The sequence below is a fragment of the Chaetodon trifascialis genome, chromosome 22 (assembly GCF_039877785.1).
Source record: "Chaetodon trifascialis isolate fChaTrf1 chromosome 22, fChaTrf1.hap1, whole genome shotgun sequence".
NCBI classification, from domain to species: Eukaryota; Metazoa; Chordata; class Actinopteri; order Chaetodontiformes; family Chaetodontidae; genus Chaetodon; species Chaetodon trifascialis.
The window spans coordinates 17,866,641-17,893,485 of NC_092077.1; the positions used below are offsets into that span (position 1 = coordinate 17,866,641).

At 45.8% G+C, this 26,845-nt stretch overlaps 1 protein-coding gene across 1 annotated transcript; it reads right to left on the reverse strand.

Annotated features, from left to right (window-relative positions):
• Nucleotides 1-390: 390 nt before the first annotated feature.
• On the reverse strand, nucleotides 391-26,845 carry LOC139350565 (laminin subunit beta-1-like). Its single transcript, XM_070992039.1, has 33 exons — nucleotides 26,753-26,845; nucleotides 26,245-26,417; nucleotides 22,820-22,955; nucleotides 20,704-20,777; nucleotides 19,944-20,132; nucleotides 19,764-19,827; nucleotides 18,298-18,500; nucleotides 17,995-18,115; nucleotides 17,147-17,335; nucleotides 16,485-16,661; nucleotides 15,854-15,963; nucleotides 15,657-15,736; nucleotides 15,325-15,460; nucleotides 15,086-15,244; nucleotides 14,318-14,451; nucleotides 14,119-14,239; nucleotides 13,787-13,973; nucleotides 13,502-13,645; nucleotides 13,194-13,425; nucleotides 12,542-12,705; nucleotides 12,232-12,456; nucleotides 11,206-11,423; nucleotides 9,919-10,015; nucleotides 6,571-6,940; nucleotides 6,308-6,492; nucleotides 5,624-5,865; nucleotides 5,168-5,374; nucleotides 4,948-5,092; nucleotides 3,284-3,491; nucleotides 2,829-2,970; nucleotides 2,111-2,287; nucleotides 1,820-1,979; nucleotides 391-1,080 (listed from the first exon to the last, which is right to left on the reverse strand). The coding sequence occupies exons 1-33, from the start codon at nucleotides 26,784-26,786 to the stop codon at nucleotides 944-946; spliced, it is 5,340 nt and encodes a 1,779-aa protein (XP_070848140.1). The 5' UTR covers nucleotides 26,787-26,845; the 3' UTR covers nucleotides 391-943.

Below are 26,845 nucleotides of genomic sequence, written 5' to 3' on the forward strand. Positions count from 1 at the left end.
ACTCTCCAACGTCTTCGTGGTGCTTTTGTTATTCAACAAAAATGCAGCATTAAGTAAAATCTTATCACAGAGAAAAGTAAGATCAGTTAGCTGCTGAGTCACCTTAAAATGACATATTTAAATGTGTTCAATTAAAACTAGTAAAGAGTTTTGTGTGAATAACTGCATCTTCCCTGAGTCATTCCTAAGCACAGTGTCTCTATTAGCTTTTTAAGGCTTTAAGCCAAGACGGTGACATAAATAATAATTATAATACAGTAAACTTTGTTGTAATGTCTGTTGGCTGGAAATCAGTCACAATCCAGTCATTGGATTCAAAGCGAAAAATATTCATTAATGCAGGTGTAACTTTAAATTCTAATCATAACTTGGGGAAAGTCGTGTTTCTTAAAAAAGAAATAAACAAACATGTCTTGGAGGTGTTCTGTCATTCACTGAAAAGGAAGAAAAAGACCACGTAGATGCTTCAGTAACTTCATTTCTAATCAAAATGTAATATTTATCTGTAGTCACACAGACAGTCACAACAGTTTGTTTTGGTCCAGGTAATGTTTTCATAGCTTTGGGCTTATTGAGTACATACAGAGCTTTAATGCTTCTATCAAAAATGTTGACTCATATATTGAAATAGACAGATTGTGGTGTCTGACAGCTGAATTTATCTCTACACGTTCCTGCTGTGGAGCGCTGAGGTCACATTGGCTTTTAGTGGTTTCCTTTGCAACTATTTCAGCACTTTCATGATCTTTGGCAGCTTTAAAGCTCGTTTCCTTTGTTAAAATCATTTTCAGCTCAGCTGTCCAAAATATTTGGACCTTAAGTTTTTGGCTCACACACAATCCAGACTTTGGGCGCTGACGGTGTCAAACATATTACAGTGTTTGGTCCTAACAGCTATCAAACGCCGCATGCAGGGGCCGATCAGGGAGCGTCCAGGTGATCATCACAGACAGGTGCTGTACAGCGTCACTTTGTGGCTGATCTCCTCCAGGATCCGCCGGACGGTTTGCTCCAGCTCGGCCAGCTCTGCAGCTTTGGCCTCCAGGATGAGCTGGTTTGACTCGTAGGAGCTCTCCAACTCTGAAAACACAGAGAAGAGAGAGAAGAGAGAAATGATTCGATCATCTATCTGTTGTATTTTTACATTTATCTCTATTTATTTGCATTTTTCTTGAACTCATCTGATTGTGTTTTTAACATCTTTCCAGTGTGACTTGAAACACTTACGTAAGAGTAATCTGCATCAATTTTGATGACTGACTGACAGTTAATGTCATTTTTCAATCCAGATGTTTCTTAAATGTGAATATTTGCTGGTTTTCTGCAGTTCCAGTAGCTGATTTTGGGCCCTGAGCTACAGCACACTGATTCTTCTGATTTTGCTTTCTTCTCTCATGTCTTTCGTTATTGTCTCCCTGAACTGTAAAGCTCTTTGAATCAGCCGTGTTGCATTCAAAGTGCTTTTACAAATCAAGTAAAGAAAGACAACAAATTAGAAACTAAAGGAAAACAGATCATCACAGCTGGATACTGACTGCATCTTTGAGACTGATATTTAGTTTCATGATGACTTTTTTGGATCATGTGATCTCCCAAATGTAGGTGGAGCTGTTTTTCTGTCACATCAATGTTTGCCTGATGAAACCTTTGATGGCAGAAATGTTACCTAATGAAACTTTTGAGTGGCTGCAGTATTCAGTGTGTGGACGATCTTCATCGTGACGCCTCTAATACATCAGAAATACATGAATGGAAACGTGGAAATGACAGCAGTTATTAGGGAAGCCGTGAAAATACAACAAATGCTGTGACCAATCACCTCCGAGTCTCTGCAGCTTGCTGCTGCTGTGGGCGAGCAGCTCTTTGGCCTCCTGCTGCAGTTCGTCGGCTCTCCTCCTCGCCTGCAGCACCGACTCCCCTTTATCCTCCACCAGGTCCTCCACCTCCTCGAATTTATCTCTCACCTCCACGTCAAACTCCTGAAAATTCAAATTTAAAGGTAAAGATGTGTGTGTGTGTGTGTGTGTGTGTGTGTGTGTGTGTGTGTGTGTGTGTGTGTGTGTGTGTGCGTGTGTGCGTGTGTGTGTGCGAGTGTGTGAGTGTGTGAGACCTGCTGGGCCTCCTCTGCGTTCTGGTTGGCCTGGTTGGTGATCCAGTCGGCCGTCTCCGCCATGCGGTTCACCTCCAGCTTGTTCTGTCTCAGCAGCCCGACCTCCCTCTCCAGCTGAACCAGACGACCCGTGGTGTTACTGAGCTTCAGCTCCGACGTGGCCGTCTCCGACTCCACCTGACACACACACACACACACACACACACATATATATATATATATATAACCCTCTGGACGTCACAGCCGGCCAGACCAGCAGTCACCTGACAGCAGTTCAGCCAAAAGTTGACTGAACTTTGTCTCTAACATGTGGAGCCCCAGTTTTTGGTCCAATGTTGATAACACTTGTAGTAAATGGACGTATTGTTAATGGTCAAATAAACAGCACATTGTCTGTTCATTCGTCCACTGCTTTGAAGATTTCCTTGGAAACTGAGTCTCTTCATGCTTTATGATTGTTCCTTTGACTTTAACACATCAGTTTGAGTTCAGCTACATTGTGCTGGACATCAGGATTTTTGACATTTCGCAGACAAACACATGAAAAATCACTCATCTCTCAGTTCTCACAGTTGACATCCATCACTTCAGAGACTCAAACAGGCCTGATTTCTAATACAACTCCACCATTTTCAGACTGATAGTGGTTTTATTCCCATGACAGCCACTTTTGTAACCTCACTGTACTGTGATCTTGGAGGTCAGAGGTCAGACTCACAGAGATCAGCAGGTCCAGGGTGCCCTTGGTGTTGTTCTGGGCCAGCTGGATGGCGTCCATGGCGATGCTCTGAGCACGCTCAGTCTCATCCAGGGCTGCCTTCACCACATCTGCTGTCTCCTTCATGGTAGACGCCTGCTCGCTGAGGGACGCAGTGTGAATGTTAAGGCTCTGAAGGGGGTTTGTCTTCCAGTGGCAGGCTGACTTGCCGCTCTTTTAAAATAGAGAGGTGGTGTACTACACCTACAAATACACCTACTTCAAGTATTGGTGAGTATCGTGCATGTGAGTGTGTGTGCATAAGTATGGCATGTGTGACTGAACATCTGAAGATCTCACAAAGCCTCTGCTGGCTACAAAAAAACCCACGATACTGTGATTTGGCAGAAGTGAGAGTTTCCATCTTTCGGATATGAACAGTGTGTTTTTGCTCCAGACTGAAGCGTGCGTGTCACCTGGCAGCCTTGGCCTCTTTCAGCAGCGTCTCTGCAGCCCGGATGTCCTCAGCGCTCTGAATGAGGATCGACTCCACGCTGGTCAGAGTGCCGACCTTCTCCCTGATCTCCTTCGTCAGCTCCTGCAGCTTTTCCGTCGAGGTCGGCATCTCCAGAGCCAGCACCTCGTTGGCCACCGCCTCAATCACTGAAACGTCCGCCTTCTCATCTGGATGACCACAAACGAAACACAGCTGATCCTTTATGGCGCCGAGTAATCAACAATGGACTGTTTATTTTAGACCTCTTCCTAAATATTAGAAATCTAAAAATCAATTATTAGATAAAAATCCTGGACTATAATTTTGCCTGTTCTCAATATTTTACCATTTTTTTTAAACCAAACTCCCATTAGGAGTAACTTACCAAAAATGACTTAAAATAGATTTCGGCCCATATGTGTGGACTATTTCTTCCAGTATTTTTTCCATGTTGATTGTATTGTGGCCTTTAGATAAAAGTCAACTTCTCCATACAGTTCATTTCATTGATAGCTGGAGTCCATTGTCCTTTCTTGAAAGGTTTGCCTGCAGCCGTTTCTTGTCTCCATTTACATCAATTAGTGCTGTGCGATATGGACAAAAATTTATATCCCGATATAGGTAATTTTATATCCCGATAACGATATATATCCCGATATAGTATTTTTACTTAAAATTATATATATACACAAATGAAATGAATGCCTCTGATCTTTTCTCCTTTTATTTATAAAACACATATTTTATATATAAAGGGACAAGACAAAAAACAATGAAAAGTCTTTTTTAGTGCCATAGTCCCTCTTTTTGTTACTACTTTCTGTTTTGTTACTAGACAATTAAAAAACAATTAAAAATAAAAGATATATTTTTGACGTCTTCGGACATTGACTCTTTCAGGCTCGTTTGGTGTGTGTTTTTCTTTTCATCACTTCATGATTTAACTTTAGTAGTTTGTCGCATTTTAACGCTGTCTCTACTGTTCTTCATGCCGTGTCTTTAAGTGATAGAAAAGATTAGACGTGTTCGAGTCGCTAGTAACGATTTGTTGGCGGCATGTTTTGCAGATTACTGTTTTTTGGTCGGTGTCTGCCTTTTTAAATCCAAACCAGTGCCAAACGATGGAGTTCCTGTTCCCTCTTTTCAGCACCAGTTCCTCTTTGGGTTCTGTTGGTTCAGCGTCCACTGTGCTCTCCATCTCTGCTACGTTGTTTACGTCCATGCTCCCACTAGCTCTCGCACGCATGGCTGAAAACATTAGCAGCGCCATAACGGAGTTCTTGCAGGTGACGTAAACTGCTACCACAAAGCAGTAGTGTTGCTGCAGTTACATTAGCCGAGCTAACCACGGCCCACACGTTAAAATCACGATATAAACAATAGAGGATTATATCGTACGGTAGACATTTTTCTGTCGCACTACGACATATATCGTGATATCGCACAGCACTAACATCAATATTCAGAAAAATCCCTATTCCCTATAAAACAATTAAACTAACGTAAACTGATAGTTATGGCTGTGAATATGTCATAAATGCATGATTTTAAAGCTATAACTGGCTCTGAGAGGTAACACGGCCCCGTAGAAGCCGATGGACAAATGCAGCTGCTCTGCAGGGACTGTGTTTGTGGTGGACTCACTGCTGAGCAGGTCTCGGATCTCTTTGATGAGGTTGCGAAGCTGCTCGTTGCTCTGCTCCACTCTCTCTTTGCTCCGGTTGGATTTCACCAGCACCTCCATCGCGTTCATCTTGGCGTCGTTTGCCCGGTTGTTGGCCTCCCACACCTGACCGCACACAAAATCAGCGGCTCGCTCTCACCCATCTTGAATTATTCTGAAGAAATTCCGATGTTCACTCACCATCCTGGACAGCTTGTCCACCTCCTGCATTGCTGCCTGGATCTCCTCGTCCAGGTCTTTGGCTGACTTGAGAGCAGTTTTGGAAGTCACGACAATGCCTTCACAGCCTTCTCCGCCGCACTGAGGCGCCCCGTCTTCACCGACACAACCCAAACCGCCGCAGGGGGCGCCGGAGCAGCCGTCGCCTTCAGCTGCACCACCACACATCTGCAGAGCGACGGCAAACACAAAGTGAGCATAAGTCAGTCAGGTTGGATTGTTGTCTTCTTTTGTCAACACTGAGTACATTTACATGCACACTACTGTTATTCCGAATATGGCAAGATTCTGAATTTCAGGCCGCTCGTGTGATTTTCCGAATGCGGCCTCATTCTGAATGGACCATTTTCAGACGTTGCCTCTTTATAATAGAGACGTGACAGATTTTTAGAAGCATCCAGTCCTTCAGTTTCTCACCTGCTCACTGAGAGGTGACAGGTCAAAGCTGTCCAGCTCAGTGGACAGTTTGTCCAGCTTCTGCGAGTTTCTCTGGTGCTTGCGATTGAACTCCTTCTGACCGCTGCTCAGTTTGTCCTCCGTGGCTTTCCGTACTGAGGCTGACTGCTCCACTGTGTTTCTCGGGTGACTGGTGGAGGCGTTGGCGCGGAGCTCCGCCATCGTGGACTGCACGTGTGCAGCTCCAATGGTGTCCATGGCACCTGAAAACACACACGCAGCAGTTTAATGTAACTGAGTACTATTACTCAAGTACAGTATGTAGTACACATTTGATGTTCTTGTATTCTTACTTGAGTATTTCCATTCAGATTATTTTTCACACCCTTCCTGTCCAGTGAAAACCACGTATCTCCAGATGTGCTGATTTGTAATGTTACTGATAAACTGCAGGATGAAGTTTTCCTTTATGGGCTGACAAAATTACAGTAAAATTAGCTAATTAAATGATTTATTTCTGGGAGTCAGGGAACGTCAGCACGAGTACGCTGAGTGAAACTGGGCTACAGAAGTGTGTAATTTCTACTCAATTATTGGTGGCTTTCTGGCAGGTTTAACATGACTTTTGATATGGAAAAACAACACGGAGAAAGATTTAAAGGTTTAAGAAACACACACTTTCTCTCCTGCACTCTGGTTTCTCACCCTGGATGTTGGCGTTCTTGGCGTCGTACACCTGCTGTCTCAGCTCCTGGACCCTCAGCTCCAGCTCGTTGACCTCCGCAGTCAGTGCGTCCAAGTTTGCGTCGGTGGCATTGGCGTCGCTGCGGAGGAGGGTCAAGGCCTCCTCTGTCGTGTTCAGCTTTCCGTTTAGGTATGACATCACGCCGCTGAAGAAACAAGGCAGTCATGAACTCACGCGAAAAGGTGTCGGCTGCATCTTTTTAAAAATCTGTTTGTGTACGTACGCAATCTGATGCGTCAGATCCTGAATCTGCTCCAGCTTCACTGCTGCAGGGTTGCTCTCTACTATTTCTCTGACCGCCTTGGCGTTTCTCTCCAGCCTGCTGACTAATTCTTTATACGGCGCCGTCACTCCAGTGCTCTGGAGCTCTGTAACTTGGGCCTCCAGACGTCGAGTTTGATTGGTCAGCTCGCCGACCACGGCGTCCCACACGGCAAAGCACTGGTGGCAGGGTTGACAGTCGGGGAACTCGCCCTGGTAGCCCCTGGCGCACTTGTCACAGCGTGGGCCGGACACGCCCTCCACACAGGTGCACTGACCTGTGGCGCGATGGCACTGCTCGCTGGAGATGCCCCGAGGGTCGCAGTCACAGGCTGGAGACGCAGAGAGGAAAGTCAGGAACGCAAAATAATCCAGGAAGAGGCTTTAGCCTTACAGACGAATGACTACGTGCTACACATGTGTTCACATAACCCAAGTTCTGAAGAGGCAGAGAAATACTGTGAAATGTGGTTAAATTTGAATTATTTTCCTTGTTTAATTCATTCAAATGTTTTACTACATTGTAGTCACAAACATTTTTATACAGTTAAATTAGTTGTACGTCTGTCAGCATTAACTTCTGCTGGGAAAATGTGTTACCTTGTCGCATTCATTCATGTATTTCTTAATTTCTCTTGTAAAATCTCAGTACCCTGCATCTAAAACTTAGCAGTTTTTGCCATTTTAAAACCCACATTATATAACTTGAAAGGTCCACTGTGTAGGATATCGGGGGTTATGTTTTCATTAGTGTTTAATCACCTGAAAATAAGGACTGCTGTGTTTTCGTTAGCGTAGAATAAAGTCTTTAAATCTACAGAGGGAGCCACACCTCTTCCACCATGTTGCACTGCCATGTTTTTACAGTAGCCCAGAATGGACAAACCAAACACTGACTCTAGAGAGGATCTCTCATGTTTTTAGCCGTGAGCGAAGGGGATGTTGAGGGGAGGTGTATTCAGTTGCTTGCAATCTCGAGCCGCACCACTAGATGTCACTAAATCCTACACACTGGGGCATGAATTAAATTAATCAGTATATCTGATAAACTTTATCAGATACTGTGAGCTCAATGGTCACTCCAGCTCCAGCTATGACTATTTAAAACAGAAATCCAACAAAGAAATAAGGTGAAATAAAGCACAACAAACAAAACAATACATGTGCATATCTTCAGGAAATTAATGTAAAACCATGCAATTTATTTTACTGTATTTTACTGCTGGCCTTCCGTTTAATTTGTCATGGAGGGGGAATAAAATATCTGCTCATTAATGGAGCGTTTTGAATTGCAATCCAAACAGCTGATTTTATTGGCTATCACTTCTGTCAAGTTCGTAAGCACTTGTCCTGTATATTTAGCGGATGCACTAAATATAACTTTCTAATGAAACTTGTTTTCCATCTAGAGTTCTGTGAGGCTTAATGGACCAATAACAATCAACCATGAAACAGTTAAAGGAGATGTGTGATAGTCTCCACAGGGAAAGTTTACTCAACCTCCAGCACCCCCCCCCAGCCCCCGCCCAAGTGTCGAGGCACTCCGCAGAGCTGAGCCTCCCTCCCCAGAGGAGGAGAAGAGGACGAAGAGGAGGCTTGTTGTGAATCAGAATGAAGGAATGCAGTGTTTCCATTGGTGTGATTTATGGAGAAGAAAGTTTGGTTTGAAGCTTTGTTTTTGTCATAAATGCTGATTATGGGCCGTTTATAGCGATGTGCCACACATCAGCCACAGACTCGTAACAGTCGCCCGGTTTGGGCAACTCACACACAAAGATGGAGATGAGACAAACATTTTAACCTCTGACACCAAAATCTGGCCATGAGAACAACCTCTCAGCTGTGGTGGCCTTTAAAAGGGTTTACTATCAACACTCGCTCCTCTCCCACACATCTGCCCACAGTGCTCAGATTTCCCATGAATTTGCACATCAGTCTATCATCTGTGCACATCGAAAGTAAGCTCCAGCTGGTTTAACAGCTTAAGAGACCTTTGGGGAATACAGCGGGAATAATTCAGGATTCCTGCGCCCTGTGGGCGTTGGCGAATGACGAAAATGGGATGCCTGGGAGTTCTGGAGAACATCTGGTTCTCATGAGCAGGGAAGGAGAGGTCATTCCCAGATCCTCTCCCTCTCTTGGCCTCTTTTTCCTTCGGACTCCCACTCTGTTTCTCAGAGGGTGAGCCAGCTACTGTCAGCTGCGCATCTCTGCAGATGGGCTCTCCAGCAGTTTGTCGAGCAGACAATAAAACTTTGCGGGATCAGAGACGGATACTGAGCTGTCTAACAAAACCAACTCGCTCCAAAGCCGCCACTGGAATGCTTTCTCATACATAATGAGGTGCACACAGAGACACAAAAGGAGCAGAAAACCATGGAAAAACAATATAAAGCTCACATCCTCCAACGTGGTGACTGGGGGAATCATATCCCATGAGAAGGGAGAACAAACACGGCACAGGCAGGATGTTTTCCATTGTTTGGCTCTGCACGCTGACATTTCTTCCAGAGTTACATCCTTATTGGGCGAACACTGAAGGACTCGTGTCTTTTTTTATCCACATGCCTAAACATATAAACAAGCTCGGCTGGCCTCGCTCAAACTGTTCATACGCTTCACATACTGAGGACCAGAGGGAACGTCAGAAAGCTCTCCATTAAAGCAGGAAGTGAGTGAAGCTGCAGTGCGGGCCAGGCAGAACATTGTCGGGGAAAAAGAGAATTTAAACCTTCCTGAACTGATTTTTTTGGGCCACTCGGTGGAAACAAGCCGTAAACACACCACTACAGCAGCATGCAGCAGTTACAGAGCTACGTTAGCACTGATTAAGAATCATGTTTCTGCCCACTGTGCGACTCCAATCACATTCACTCTGTTTCAGTTTAGGATTTTCTCTCCACCGACTCGAGCGAATGAAAGTGAACCAAGACAAAGCTGTGGGCAAGAAAGCCAAAACAATGAGCTGAACGATGCTGAAAAGCTCCAAACAGTTGAGGGGAACCACAGGGTCGGGCGATGTTTCTGTCACAGGCGACAGGACGTTGTTTTGGGAATGGTCTTTCTTTGATGCCTTACAGGCTCCAAAGGTGTCAAATGTCTTCATACATTTCAATACACATTTACTTTGTGTTGACATAAAATAAATGACATAAACTCTGAGGGGTGGAAACATGTCGGAGCAGGCTCAGGATTGTCTCTCGTCACCACCACGACAGAAAAGACATAAAGACAGTTTTACTAGAAGGTACGAAGGATGTCTGGGCACGGGAAGCCCACCCTGCACTCTGTCCTGATGGCGATGACTTACCGTGACATTTGACCTCTGGATCCCCCCAGAAGAGCTCTCTGCACTCCCGACATGTCCTGCCACTGAACCCGGGTTTGCACGAGCACTGTCCTGTGACCTGCAGGAGCAGCACAAACACAGAACGTCAGGCCAACAGAACATTATCAGACAGATTTAATGCAGCAGACACAATGAACCTTTATAGTCTGATACAAGAGGCTGAAACGTGTATTCAGTTATTCCACAGCGTATTCTGAGACTTCCTTCCTCTGATGGAGAGCAGCCAGTAAACACAGAAACCCAAATGACTGTGTGTGTGCGTGTGTGGTTGCACACTACTCTGTCCTGTATGTGCACGTGTAGCCCCCGGTTACCACAGCCCTGTGAAATAGGTCATACAAGAAATACTATGTTAAATAAACCATGACAATATAGTCCCCACCTAAGTCAAAGGAAAAAGTAGAATAAATGTGATAATATGAGTGTTTTATGAATGTAATAAGGTTATTGGAAAATAATCTAAGCTGGAAATAATGAATAGAGTTCTTATTAACAGAATAAAGGGTGAAATAATAATTTAAAACTATGTTTAATCTGGTTGGACAACCTGACTGTCAGTCAATACTTAAGTTGACATCACCCATCAAAGGGTCACACCCACTCTTTACGTAGCCGAGAGCGCGCTACTGCACGACTTAACTGACCGGCAACGGAAGCAGACGTGTCGGAGCAGAGAGTTGGCGCGAGTAAGTAAAATATGTGTAAAAAGTCAGGAACTGAGTGTGAAGAAAAATATTAGCTATACTGGGCCTCTCTAGTTGCTAATGGTAGCTCTGCGTTCACAAAACACTCATATTATCACATTTATTCTACTTTTTCCTTTGACTTAAGTGGGGACTATATTATCATACTTTATTTAACATAGTATTTCTTGAATTAATGATCTATTTCACAGTGCTCTGGTAACCGGGGGTTACACATGTTTCTGTGTATACACATGCAGAAGTAAAACAGAGAGAGGAGCTTGTCCCAAACAGCTGGAGTCCACATATAAAGCCCTACACAAACAGGCCTCTGTGATTGGACGGCTCGGTCACGGTTACTTATTGCCGCGCAGCAGCTTTTGCTCTCAATGGGAACAGTTTGGAAAATCGTGTCAGGAAAACTCTGGCAGCAGCAGCAATGACAGACAAGATTTTGCGGTGCAGCGCTGGGATTCGGTTCAGCTACGCATCACGATGAGGGACCGGAGCAGCTGCTGCGTCGCTAATGCAGGAAACGATGCTGATGTTCATCATCGCGTCTCACCTCGTTGCAGGAGGATCCGAAGGAGTGGACGGGGTCGCAGTCGCAGCGCTGGCAGCCGGTCCCGCTGGCGATGTTCCACGTGTCGACGGCGCAGCGGTCGCAGTTCTGACCGACCACGTTGGGCTGGCAGGGACACTGACCGCTGTGCTGATCGCACTCGCACTCGTCAGGGGATGAACAGGCCTCAGGTGACGTGCCCACCGGGGAACACATGCACTCTGCACAGAGGGGATCAGTCAAGGCTCACCTGGTGTTAAAACTGCTGACAGTAGCACGTGTTAGCATCGACTGCATTTGAAGGTTAACAGACACAAACAGCTTTGATGATGATCTCTTTTAAAGCCTAGATTGGTTCTTATCACACGTTGTGATCAGATTCCATTAAGATGTGCGTCAGTTATTGGAGAATTTGTTTTCTGGACGTCATATTATGTACAAACAGTAAAATACAGCCTTCGCTATGCACTCATCCACAGTGTCTTCATTTTGGTAAGTAGGTCTGCTGAAACCACTCCATTAAAGTAGAAAATATTTAAGTTGTGTGAAAGAATTTTAAGATACGACCTTCTAACTTCACATATCAGCATCAAAATTAGGAGCTACGCATGCGCCTCAGCAGCTACTGTGAGCAACTATAAGAAAACACATACGAGTCGGTGTTTGATGCTTTTTTCCTCTGTAAAAAGACATAAAAGTGTTGAACTTGTATTTATAAAGAAAACTAAATTAGCCTTTTGCAGATATATTAGTAAATGTTTCCTGACAAGTAACATAAATGCAAAACATCGTTTTAAGTCTTCTTCCAGACAAGAGGAAAGAAAATGTCCAAAATACACATTTACGTGTTTGCTTTAGTTCAGATTTCTGTTGTGCAAATGTAAGCAGATCATCACATATTTAATAGATAATGCATCACCTGCATACGAGCTCATTTTTTAACTCTGGAACATCCTGCTCAGTTCGCATCTCGGTCATTCATCGACATGCGTACAGTCAGTCAGAGGTCATATTAACAGCCGTACTCACTCCTGCAGCTCTGAGTGCCGGCGTTGCCGTAGTAACCCAGTTTGCAGTGCTGACACCCGTAGCCGTCAGTGTGGTACAGGCACTTGAGGCAGGCGCCTGTCCGAGCGTCACATGACTCCGGGTCGTGCATGTCGATGTTGCCGTGACACTGGCAGGGCAAGCAGCGCCCGCCGGGCACCAGAGGGTTCCCAAAATAACCGGAAGCACACTCATCACACCTGGCACCTGGGCGAGGAGGGGAAACAGGAAGTGAGTTTTCAACCTCAGTCGGGGCTTTAGTGTGCGATGCTCAGCGTGTGTGTTTCTGTACCTTTGTAGCCAGAGCTGCACACACACACCAGCTGGGTGGTGTCAGCCAGAAGGTAACAGCTGTCTGAAAACTGGCGCCCACTGCGGGGGCCGTCGGGACACATGCAGGGGCGACAGTGGCCACCTGAGCCCAGCTCTGGGTCACCGTGGTAACCGTCCAGACACCTGGAGGTAAAGGAAAAGGTGAAGCAGAGAAACCAGTTCTGATCCCTTTGATTTAGCTCTCTGGGGCTGCCTGGAGCGAAAAGGCGGACTCAGTGATTTCCCAGTGACGTTCTGTGTTGTCATGTGTGGTCACATGATTCTGTGGGCCGCCAGCCTACAACTGTAAGCGTTACAAGCCCTGACAGCGTTGGATGGACAAACATCACACTGAGGATTTTGCTGCTTGCAGAGCCGTCGCACTGGGTTCAGAGTTTGAATCAACGAGGGTTCACAGCACATCTGGAAGACCTGAGACTCCACTCAGGCTTAAGTTACAAAAATGAGGACTTGGATTTAAATCCTGCATAACTTGACTTCACTGAAGACTTGAGTGTTGTTATCAAGGCAACACAATGAAGGGAGTTTCAGCTACACTGACTGACTGAGTCTATGAAGACTTGATGCTGGACACGGACTTGTCAGCACCCTCACACATCGTATCAGCCCACCTCTCACAGTGGTGTCCAGTGGTGAAGTCTCTGCAGTCCTGACACTCTCCAGTCTGAGGGTGGCAGTGCTCGCTGTGGCCGTTACACTGGCAGGGTTTGCACTGAGGGAAGCCCCAGAAGCCCGGCAGGCAGTGGGAACACCGGCGCCCCGACGCCCCTGGGACACACTCGCACTGGCCCGTCGCCTCATGGCAGAAGGCGGTGATCGAGCCTCCGAGGTCGCACTCGCAAGCTGAGGGCGAGATCTGAATCATTCCACTTCCTGTTCCTGGGCTGACTAAGCACACTAACATACACACAGCACTCACGTCTGCAGCCGGCAGGGCTAAACAGGAACGTCGCCGGGGCACAGCGGTCGCAGTTCCTGCCGACGACGTTGGGTCGACAGTGGCACTGACCTCCATTGGACTCACACACAGCGCTGAGCGAACCCTGAGGGTCACACTGACACGCTGAAAGGACGACGTGAAAGAAGAGCAGATTTATTTAGAACGTCATGAAAAATCACTTGTACAATAATTAAAACTTATGATGTCGTGTCTGCCACTGCACAAACACACATTAGACACAGACACACATGTAAAACCACACACCCATGGCTCCCTGGTGCAGCAGAGCAGAGACGCTGAAGATGTAGTCGTTGCAGATGTCGGTCATGGGGCTCTTCACGACGCTCTTGCTGCTCTCCAGACAGCGGTAGCGTTGGAACGTATCCCACGCCCCCTCACCGTCGATCCCATGGAACATGTCCATCTCCCTGACCCGAGGTATCAGCACCAACTATGACGGCAGGAAAACAAACACAGATTAGAAGAAACAGAGCAGCACTCAACAGTTAAGAAGACCAACAGGACAGTCTCTGTGTGGGACGGCTCCATGAAGACAAGTCAGGGGTAAAAGAACGCATAACTAAATTTCAACGTACGGAGTCAATGAGCGTGTACGGGCTCTGGACGTCGCTGACTGACGAGTAGAGAGGCAGACTGAGGCGGATCGTGTAGTTCAGTCCTTTCTCGAAACACGCCGGCATCACCAGCAGCACGTGTCTGAAAGACAACACGCAGTCAGTGTGCGCAGCGGGCGTGTTGCCGCACACACACGGTGAGCTACACTCATCTTTTTACCTGGATCCAGGTGGAAGAGAGACGGACTGCGCGTCTCCGCTCTGGATGGAGTTGCTGCAGTGATCGGAGTAGGTTGGAGGGTTGAAGACGGGACGCTGCACTCGGATGTTTACCTGCTCCCACTGCTCCGGCAGCTGCCAGCAGACACACACACATATGTGTTATTAACTATCATTCTGGACAATGAAGTGTTTAAACTGTGAGATTTTCACCAACATAAAACAATAATCATTGTGTTAGCATTCTGAGCCATTAGCATGCTCTCACAGTCTTAAGGAACTACAGTTGTTCAATGCTAACGATGTGAAATGAGAGATGCTCAAAGGCACAGTCTCATGTTTCAGCCTTTTCATAGAATTTCATAGATTTTTCCAGTGATAATGGCGCTCCATATTATTTTTTGTGGCCTAAAAACAGTCAAATTCAAGAGCACGGCCTCTTGGAAAGCATCAGAAACAGCCTTTTAAACCCACCATGTGTCACTTGTGTGTAACTGTGGAAGAAAAACTCCTCGCGGAGCAAAAACTCCAAATTCCGAGAAACGAACCCGAGGTCATCACCTCTGCGTGTGTCTGCTCCGACCAAACGCAGATTTGAAGACATCGTTGTTCATCATTGTGCGGGTGAACGATGGAGCTGCGTGTCCGTCAGATCCGCAGTTCACCGGTTTGTTCTCGACCCTGCTTTCACCCCTGACCCTCAAACTCTTCCACTTGCTAAATGTAGAAATACAAATCATCCTTATGTCTGCGTGTGAGTGTGCGTTACCTGCGGCTCGTAGCGGATAAGGATGTCATAGTCCATGGACTCGGGGATGTTGTTGATGGCGAACTCCAAGTAGGCTCCTTCTGGCACGTTAACAAAGCCCATGCCGGTCCACGTAGGACTGCGACCCAGAGGATAAGGCCTCGGCACCAGCGTCACACCCTGACAGAGATCAACGAAGCTGGACATATGTGGGGAAAAGCACTACTGAATAGATGTGAAGGTAAAATAAACACACTCACAGGTCCGTGCTTGGCGTCCTCGGCCTCGTAGGTGTAGTGATCCAGAGCGATGAAGTAGAAGCCGGACTCGACCTGATCACAGCGGCGCCCAAACATGTGCTCCCTGCACACACACTGTCCCGAGTGAGGGTCACAGCTGTGGACAGACAGACAGACGGTGTCCACATACATTTACATTCTGTACACAAATAATTCCTTATTCTCCGTCCTTGTTGATGTGAAAAGAAAAGATGAACGCCTCTGAAACTGCACTGAGCTTTGATCTGACTCCTGGACGTTCACACTCCAGCTGTTACACACTTCATGTAAAAACACACTGCATGCTCTCGTACTTGTTGTTGACAGCCCCGCCCTGGTCGCAGTCACATGGTCTGCAGCCGTCCATGTCATTGGACAGTCCCCAGTGCTGCGGCTACGAGGGAAAGAGTCGAGAAGAGACTGTTTATACACACACTGTTTATACACAGCGCACACACACACAGAGGTGGAACATCCAAACTGAGGCTGACAGTTAAGTTTAGATCCACACCAGACACTCATCGCAGTTATGTCCATCGACGAGGCGCTTGCAGAAGCAACTTCCTGTGTCCGAATCGCAGCTTCCTCCAGGCAGAGTGCCCAGCGGGTTACAGGTACACGCTGCCAAAACACACACAGCAAAACAATGAAGCGACACATCAGTGTGTCTCACTGCAGTGCATCGACACTGCGCCTGTGTTTGCTCCTTGAAGTCACTACCAAACCAAATCCCTTAATGTTCCACCTTAAAATTATCCCGTAAAAGGTATTTTACTGGGATTTTATGGTATTTATAATGGATTATAAGCATTGTTCAGTTTTAAGTGGAAATGTTTAAATTGTTAATGAACAGCTTTTTAGGGATTAAAGTTTTGCTTTTTTAACTAAGGGACAAATCAAAGGAGCGCTGACTACCATGATAAACACTGTTATATCTCCAGGAGCAAATTACAATACAGCAAATGTTTCATGGTAAATGAAACTATTCATGAACAATGTCCAACCTCCGTCCAATGGCTAGTTTTCCTTATTTTTAGTCATGAACAATGTGAATAACTAATAACAACAACAACAAATTCTGTATTTTGTGTGAGCTGAGATATTTAACAGATAACACAATTTAGAAACTTGGGGGCCCTCACGCTGGCAGCCTTGAGGCCCCTGTCCCAGAGCGAAGTGTCCCTGTCTGCAGGTGTCGCAGCGCTCGCCCTCCACGTTGGCTTTGCACCGACACTGGCCTGAGATCAGCCCGGCTGCCACGTCGGTCCGAGCGTCACACAGTCCGCCCTGCAGAGACCCCGCCGGGTCACAGTTGCACGCTGCAGAGAGAGGACAGCTTATCATTTCAGGTCATGAGCTCAGAAAAATATCTTTCATAACAGAAGACACAGCGCAGCTAAAAACTGGTACATGAATGAATGAATGAATGAGGATAGGATTTCCTCACATGGTGCTAAAAAAATATTTCTATGCAGGAGTGGACAAGAGAACGAAAAGCAGAGTCGTGCCAAAGCTGTGTGTAATTTAAAAGATGAGTGCTGTGAAGTGGAGAAGAGAGGGGGCGGCTGTTTGTCATTTCACAGCACCATTTCCACTCGCACCCAGCACTTAGCAGCAATTACAATCACGATGTAACAACAGCTACTTTCTGCTGTTCGCTTCAAAGTCCAGCTCCAGGTGGTGCTGGTCTAAGGACGAGGACACAACATGCATTTTAACAGACTGTTTGAGTGCAGCGGGCCATAAAGAGGAGCATCGCGGTGGGAAACACTCAGGGGTCAGAGGTTACGCAGAGGCCACTGACGTTCACAGATGTTGGGGTCCCTCAGGTCCCGGTTTGGGTGCTGGTAGTAGAAGGGTGCGCACTGCTCGCACTGCCGGCCCACCGTGTTGTGCTGGCAGTCGTCGCACACGCCTCCGCTCACGTTGCCGGTCGTCATGTACACGGCCAGGTCGAAGTGACACGATGTGGAGTGGTTGTTACACTCGCACTCTGGGAAAGGAGGCGAGAGAGCGGGATTCACTGGCGCTTTTAAAAATCCACATTTTATTTCATTTGTACAAAGACTTTCCTCTTGTAAACGATGTATTTTTCATGTATTTTGCATACCTGATTATCTCATTACTTTAATCTGTTACTGTACACAAGGCTGCAAAAAAGTATAATTTTCATTATCAATTCATGCTGATCATGTTGCCGATTAATGGTTTATAGTTTAGAAAATGCTGCATAAATGTCTGAAAGGATCAATCATTTACCAGAACAGTTGCATATCGACTAATCAATAAATCAGCTAATGGTTGCAGTCGAGTGTCATGTCTGTAAAGCACTTTCTTGAAGTGTCCTGGTTTGGTTGACAGTTTGAGTCTGATCACACTGTCCTGTCTGTACGCTAAATATGAAGCTATGTTAGCTTAGCATGAAAACCGACAGCAGGACAAACAGCTGGCAGTTTGATTAACTTTTCTACACAATCAGATGGATTTGTGTTGATTGGTGAGAAGGTGGATTCTGTCACCTTTGGACAGAGCCTAGCTGGCTGTGTGTTCCCATTTTCAGGTATTATGCTAAGCTAAGATAGCCGCCTGCTAGCTGTAGCAGCATGCGAGTGGTGTCAATCGTCTCATCCTGGTTCAGTTTTTTGTTCTTACTCTTGCAGGAATGGCTGTTTCTTCCCTCTGCAGGTCTCCAAGGGGAGTCATGGTAAAAGTCTCGACAGCGCTCACAGTTCAGCCCCTCGGTGTTGTGATTACAAACACAGCGGCCATGGACCTACACACACACGCACACACACACGCACACACAAAATAATGAGCGCCAGCTGCGGCACTGGTCCCGTACTGTAGGACTGGGATCTAACAGTCAGTCCAGCCTCTCCTACATGCTGAATCTTGCATATTTTCTATTCTGTATTTCCTTCTTCCACTAGCCAACTGTGGGTGCGTTTGATTTACCATGCCCTCGACCCCAGTCGGCGCTCCTTCGATGGGGGCGCACTCGGAGGCGTGGCCGTAGCAGAAGCAGTTGCCGCGGACGACCATGTCATAGAGGGAGTAGTAGTACTTCTCCGTCACCTCGTCGCGGGAGTCGAGCAGGTTGTCGCCCAGCGTGTGGAGCTTGATGAAGTTCATCCGGAGGTTAGTGATCTTCAGCATGTCTGCACACACACACACACACACACACACACACACACACACACACACACACACACACACACACACAGGAGATCAGAGTGTTTATCACGCACATCTTTGAGCAGCCTCCTTTAACCCGTCTTAGCTAATCTTTCTCGCTCATTTCCACAAGGCAAACCTCTCTTCTGAGTTTTGGACCTCAAAGACGCCGCCGCTGTTCCTCACACACCTGCAGCATTCCCCACACGCGTAACATGAGGCCTCTGCATGTGTGTGTGTGTGTGTGTGTGTGTGTGTGTGTGTGTGTGTGTGTGTGTCGCAGGCTGGATGCAGGCGTGCATTCAAAGGCCGGGTCCCTTCCACATGCGAAATTCCATGCGGTGCTCTTCCTGTCTGACCTCTGACCCCTGAAAGTCTGCTGCAGGTAGCTGTTAGCTGGACTGCAGACTAACAGTTACTAGAAATCATCTAAATGCTGTAACGAGTTCACCTGTTTGTCTTTGGCGAGAGGTCAGAGGTCAGGCTCAGGTCAATCAGGTGCTACGGTTCTTGTTTACTCGCTTCTGTCTCTTGATTAACGGGTCTGTAATTTCTAAATAATTTCCAGTAAATTTACTGGATATCACCATGTAATCTGGCACCAATAATAACTGAACAGGCAGTTTTAAATTCACTGCACAGCAGGTCACATACAGACATCAGGAAGACTTACAATTAAACACGGATTAATTAATTAGCATTTACTAGATTTAAATGGAGCTACAGGTCCAGTCATATCTTCTCTATGATTAATAGAAAATCACATAGTTCCTTCCAGGACACTTAGATATAATTAGTAAATTACAGACCTGTTAAATAAAGTGTTACCTTTTTTATTCTAGAAATGTTTCTCTGCTAATTATTGGTGAATTACTGGATGTTAAACAGTATTCTGCACTACATAACTATACTGTACGTGCCAGCTGTATGAATGTGAGCTTCTGCTGTGCCTTGAACATCCTAAAAGTCGTTTCTATTGCCTCTTGACTGCCTCAGATGGGCGATGGACGAGGATTGACAGGATCAGACAGCAGAAGCAAATCCTTCCACAACACAAAAGCCTCTATTCTTTCACTACTGGCTCAATCTTCTCTGAATTTTATCTTTGGCCATCGGTTCACGCCTCTTAGAAACATGCAGTGCTGTACAATGCCAACAACACAGCAATAACAGCTTTTAAAGCTGCCAAAGAGCAGCTTTCTTTATGGTAACCTCTTATTTATCAATTGAATTTAGGAGCAGCTCACTCTGGATCCTCAGGCTGTAGGGGTCTTCAATCCTGAATGCGGGGTCCAGCACCCGAAATATCACCTAAAAGAGAAAGAGAGAAAGGCGGGCTTGTCCTGAAGCGACTGTTTGGGAACAATAGGCTATTTTCCCTAAAATCCCTGAGCACTGTTATCAACAGAAGAGCTGAACGAGCTCACCTCTCCCTCTGTGGATGGTTCGATGTCTGAGTAGTGGGAGTCACAGATGATTTCATCCACTTTGACCATCGGCCCGGAGGACACGCCGCGGAAGGACGACTCGCAGTCGTAGGCAAAGTAGCGATAAACCTGCCACGTCTTCCCAAAGTCCATCGATCGCTCGATCACCATGGCGGCCGGCCGAAACGTCTGTGGACGGACAGAAAATCACTAAATCACCTGCAACAATGGCTCTAATGTGCTTAATATACTGTACACCTGTGTATTATTACTGCTTGTATTTAAGTCATTTTGTTTTTCTGCAGTAAAATCTGCATCTTTGTGTGCTTGCAGATGTCAAAATAACTCATTTTATTCTCCTGAAGTTGATTTTAAAGTCTGTTTTTATTTCATTATTCATCCAGCTTCTTTTGAATTATCCCTCTTTTCTTCTATGTATGTATCAGAGGGACGGGACACACTGCTTTGACTATGATGTAGAGACACGACGTGAATGAAAGGCACGGACACAGCTGGCCGCCGTCATGGCCGACATGTGCCGGTACTGATTTTTACTGCACAGCTCCGAACTCGTCCTCCCGTCTCTCCTTCCTCTCTTCCCACCGTTCTCCAGGGAACAAACCCATTTTCCACATTCCTGCACCGCAGCTGTTCGACGTTGTGTTTATCTCCGTGCCGTGAGCTCGGGAGTATTTGTATGATGTATGTGTGTGTGTTTTTGCGTGTGTGTGTGTGTGTGTGAGAGAGAGACAACAGGCACCTTGAAGGTCATGATGAGGTGTGTGAAATGAAACTCAGCCTCCAGGTCCAGCTGGATGGTCACGTTCTCCGCACCTGCACATAATTAACAATTAAATCTCTTTCTTGACTGCATTCATGAAAACTCACCGTTGCAGCGTCAACACACCGCTGACAGACTTCCTACACACTGCTACACACTTCCCTTTAAATATTTACAGACTCTTTCGGCATGTTTACGTGTGAGTGAGCTGGCTCTCTGTCATGCCCGCATACGAATCTAATCTAAGATCCGCTTCTGGATTGTGTTGCGCCAGCTGAAGTCTTAACTACTTGCTACTTTGCACAATTAAAACCCATTAAATGTCTCAGTCAGTGATGTGTTAATTGCTGCTAGGATATACTTGTAGCGCCGTCCATTCAACTGCAAATAAGAAGTCACTGTCGCAGAGTTAGTGAAAAAACTTCAGAAATAACAGCTACAGAAGGCCGAACATGATATCAGACTTAACCGCTAACGCTTTGTGAATCGGCTGGTCTTTGTCAGCCATGACAAAGACAAATAAAACCTCTTAATTCATTGTTAGCCATGTTGTGTTCACGTCCCGCATACGATTTGTGCATTCTTTGGTTTAAGCTATCCCATGCAGTTTATGACAGTTCAAAGCTAACAGCTGACAGTTGCTAACTTTGGTGATCTCCTCACTGTTGATCTAAAGTAAGGCGGTGAACATGGTAAACACTATATCTGCTAAAAATCAGCACTGTGATTGTCAGTCATTAAGAGAGTAAGCTACTCTAAGCGACGTTGTTTGGTCTTTAAAATCATTTACGTGTGTTTATTTTTTTTGAAACATAATTTAAAGCCTTCACAGATTTAATGATTATCAAACAGCATTTTGATCAAGTGTTAAGTCATCCAGTGTCGGTCATATCTCATTACAGCTACTTCTTGATCTAAACAAGTCGTCCGTTAGCGAGCTGTCTTTGCTGATAACTGAGTGTAGACAGCAACTAACTACTATCTTTGAAAGAAATGGTTCCCAAACTCCACTTATGAAACACTTAAAACGGATAAATCTGCACTGAACAACAGCTGCTGCAAACAGCTGGAAAGCTAAGATGTAACTGGAGGACTAGTGCGAGGGAATTAGGAAATCCCATGCAAAGCCATTGTGTGTCTGCAGCTTCCTGCTCTTTCAAAGCCATCTGCACTGCTGGCTGCTGCCCCCTCTATGACTCACACCTCTGAGAGTTTCCCACCATGCACCAGGAACAGCGAGTCCATGTGCAGCATGAATGTGGGACCGCAGAGCTCAGGAGTGCTGGTGTGGAAACTCACTGGAATGTGATTTCTTCCAGGACTCAGATTGAGGATGCAGCGATGGTGTTAGTGCCTCTGAAGTCTCAACAAAGCTCTCTAGTCTTTAAGCAGCTATTACAGAGTACACTTACCCAACTTACTCATCCATATTTATGTATGTGGATGCATACGAGCTTCATGTGTGTCCTCCGTCTATGTGCGTACTGAGCTCAAAGTTGCACTACCATCTCTTAAATGTTGGTGTTTTCATGCACAATGTCTCCGTCCAGGAACTGTTTGAAAAAAAGTCCTTTAACTGATCACCAATCAAATGCATGTGATGTTTTCTTGTGGATCAGAGAATTCAAATGAAAATGGTGGCAAATGACATTAAAATGGCATTAATTTAACCTCTTAGAAACTTTGCAGAAGCTCCTGTATGGAAAGAATTTGTCCTTTTCTTGACTTACCTGAGACTCGTATGCTTATATTTACCCACCTGGCTTCAAGGTGAATTTACCCTGCTGCCTCATCACACTCTTCCCTTTTCTCCACTTTAAAGTCTCACGTGTTCAAGTGATGACACACATCTGTTTCCCATCTGCACACCTGTTCTCCTCAGCACACCTGTAAACCCTGCCTCCTGGGGCTGCTGTGATTGGCTGCAGTGAGAGGCTCTGTGATCTCCTGTCTAGTCATTACTGAGCTCAGCTGCCATGAGAACAGCCTCAGCGAGAGCTCACACGCTGTGCCGCCCTTCGTTCATTTTAAACCAGCACTTTAAAGGAGTTCGCTCTCTTTCATTCAGTCCTAACGGACGTTTTCTGCTTCTCACCGTTCTCCGACTGCCACCAGGTCTTGAGGCGGTTGGGGGCGAATGTGGTGACCACGTTCTCGATGGTGTGGCTGACGGGGTTGCTGTCCTCGTCGTACATCTGCCGGGAGTCGCACACAAAACATTTCTTCTCCTCCTGATGGACAGAGAGTGTTAAAGAGTCACTTCACTCATGTTACAGATCAAACATACAGTTTTCTCTCCTCTCCCTCAGAGCACCAACTAGGGCTGCAACTAAATATTATTATATATCAATATTCTATTATTATTATTATTATTATTATTATTATTATTATTATTATTATATATTGCACATTACAAGGTGAGGTCTTCAAACTGCATGTTATTTCTAAAGACATTCAGTTTTTCTGTCAGTTTTTAAGAGAAGGAGCAAATCGTCACATGTGAGATGATGGAAATGCGGATTTGTGCTTGAAAAATGACTTAAATGATGAATTTTCTGTTGATCCACGAATGGAATCATACTTGCAGGTCTAGAACCAACTGAGTGATAATAGTTGGTTTGTTTTCCTGATTTAAGTTGGCCAATTAGCTTCAATTCAGGAAAAAATGCAACAGTGCACAAAGCTATTTTTGACAACAGAGCGCTTGCAGCTTAGCGACAGCTTGGGGAGGATCTTGTCCAGTTTCAGCATGGCGATGCACTGTGCACAAATAGCAGCCAGTTCGGAGTGGCCTGCACAGAGACTGACCTCAACCCCAGACAACACCTTTGGGAAACTGGAATATCATCTGTGAGTCAGACCTTTAACACCCAACATCCATGTCCAACCTCACTAATGTGGGAGCGAATGACTGCAGCCAGGTTCCAGAACATGTGATGTGAACATGTGACATGCAGATCAGTTGATGAATGTTAAATCAGCAGCTGTATGTGTGTAAGCTTGAGGTGTCCACACAGCAACTGAGAGAGAAACGTCAAATTAACGATGTCCAGCGTACATGGCGTTGCCAGTTTGTGCCGTGTCTGTTTAATGATGTGCTCACTATGTTTGCAGCAGAGGCCTCGGCTGCATGCCACATGGCTTGGCGTGCATGCAAGCTAAACTCTGGTTCACACACACACAAACACACTCTTAAATCTCACAGTTTTTGCAGCGTGTGAACAAACAACGCAAAGGTTCTCAGTTTCGCAGAGCTCCTGCCAACTCTGCCTGCGTTGAAACGTGAGCAGAGTCTGGCTAAGTGCTTCCACTTAGCAGCGTTTGGGAAAAAATGTCTGCTACTTCAGGCTCACTCACCCCCCCCCCCCACCCCCACCCCCGCCGCCTCATCTGCAGCTCATACTTCAGGACTGTGCTCATCCTCAGGAAGCTCAGACAGGCCTCGCAGTGTGTCCCTGATTTCATAAGAGCAGCATTCATGCCACAAACTGGCCGAAGGGTGTTTGATAAAGAGAGAATATCCCCGACTTCGCCCCCGGACCACATGCACACAGGAAAGGGGCTGTGAAGCACACAGCGCTTTTATTGTAGAGAGGAATGTCTGAACTCCCACTCGACAAGACACACACACACACACACACACACACACACACACACACACACACACACACACACACACACACACACACACACACACACACACACACACACTGTTATCTGACTAGTTCTGATGTGGAGCTGAAACTATCAGTCAGCTGACTGAATAGCTGCTTTAGACACGATTAATGTGCAGTTACTTTGATGATGATGAGCTGCTTCTCTTCATCTTACTGGACAGTTCACTAAATATCTTCGAGTGTCTGGCTGCGAATCAGACAAACAAACTGCTTGAAGGGTCTTGGAGCTCACGATGGGTCTTTCGTCGTTTATGATTTATGACATACTAAGAGCAATTCATTGAGAAAATAATGCACTGCCAAAGGTTAACAAGGTTACAAGAGCAGAACTGAAGGGGTTACATTAATTTTCCAGACATTTTAAATCAGTTTCCATCCTAATGGACATGATGAACTCTCAGATGTAATGAAGGATTCAGAGCTGACATTAACTGCCCTCTTTCTCTTTCAAGAATTCATAAGCAATAATTTGCTGCCATAAAAATGACATACAGTGTACAAAGTGCTGCTACACTTTAATGAATTCTTTAATAAACAGAGAACTGAGCCACTCTGCGCTCATTACTCCAACCGAGTGACAAGAAAATTAATCAAAGCTAATGTTTAGCATGTTTATTTACTGAAAACAAAGTTGCAGCGCTGATCGTGGCATGAAAAGCCTTTGTTGTGTTCAGGATAACCGCAGCATGAACGCTCTTGGCGGCAGGAGCACGTCTGAACTGCTGGGTGATGATCGCGCACTGTTCTGCTTCAAGGCTGGCTGATAATGTTGACATTTAACAGAATTAATTCAAAACGTCATTCGTCTCTGAGAGTACAGAGAACATGTTTACAGGAGGGAGCAGATGCAGACGTACATCTAAACGAATGTCAGCAAACCGAAGCAGGACAGCAGACGTGTCTGAGTGAGGTCAGACTGCGATGATGCAGTGTGTGCAGGGCTGCGGTGCAGACACAAACACGGCTTTATGTGCAGTCTGCCGGGCTCACGGTGAATGCTATTGCACAATGAGTGCTGCACTGTAACAGACAGCAGAGGAAGATGATTTAACACTGCAGAGTTAATTCACATGATTAGCTTGTTTTTGTCCTCTCATGATGGATTTAAATGCAATGAGTGTGGAAGGAAAGCTTTCAAAAGTTTCATGTCAGTTTGAAATTCTGCAGTTGATTAATGTTAGTTGAAGTTTTTGTTTCTCATCTCATCATCATCATCATCATCAGCTGCTCCCTGCTCGTCACTGAGGCCTGTTAGAGTCTTCCTCTGCAGTGACAGGAGTTAGCTGGTCTACTATCAGTGATATATGCACTCATTTGTCCGCTTAACCACCATTTCTAACTTTGACTTCGCGGGTTTTACACAACTTTCTTCTGCTACAAACTGATTTCTATCTCTTCCATCTTCCTCCTCCCTTCGCAGCTCCTGTTTTAACTAAAGTTTGGTTGTTTGCAGCCACAAAAGAGGCAAAAACCAAAGAACCTGAAGAAAGTTTCACTTTCAAATCAGCTCCTGTGTCAAACTATGAGATTATCCTTCCAGCTCACGGAAATGTTCAGATAGTGAAAATCACCTCCTCAGTGCAACATCAGCACTTTCTCACCAGAAATAACTCATTCACGTTCTTTAAATTTTGGGCTTGAAATAAAGGTTTGGAGTGCAAACAGAAAACGTATTTTAATAACTATATGCTGCTGACAAAACCTCTGAAGTCAGGCAATAAAGATCGAGACTTTGGCTCATTTATCTGGTAAAAATCAGCAGCTCCCACTTGAGTGACTTCACAGATGGACCCTGCTCAGCTTGGCGCTCCAGGTTCAGACCAGCAGCTCGTTTATTTCTTACCTCCAGGTGTCCGACGATGCAGAAGCGCTCCGGCTGCTTCAGGCCGCAGGTGGAGGAGGCGGTGAGTTTGTGCGCCCGGCCGATCAACAGGTCGCCGGTGGCGGGGTAGCAGCTGCCCTCCGTGCAAACATCTGCAAACTCCGGCAGCTGAGCCCCAGCGGACCGCCACACGGCTGCAAGGAGGAAGACTGTCAGTGAGCATGATCTGATAAAAAACACGCCATCCTCTCCCGAAACAGCTCAGCTTCTGATCTGATCTCTAAAATCCAGAAAGGCAAATGAAAATCACATTTTCAAGCAGCGCTTGAAGTCGCATTTTGCGGTCAGACCTCACATTTTCCCCTCTTTTAAACCCTCTGAGAAGGCAGGGAATGATGGTTTGCATGTGGCTTTCATTACATGTGCTGTAGTTGGAGATGTGAGACAGTTTGGCAGCTGCAGACGATGAAGTTCCTCCAGTGAGCTTTCGGGTTAAAAAAGAAAACATCAGATAAAAACATAGACTCACCCAAAACTGTTATAATCTGGATTATGAGCGACATGTCCAAGTGCAGAACACTGACAGCGCGTCCAGTCGGTGGTGTCAGTGGTCCAGCAGCTC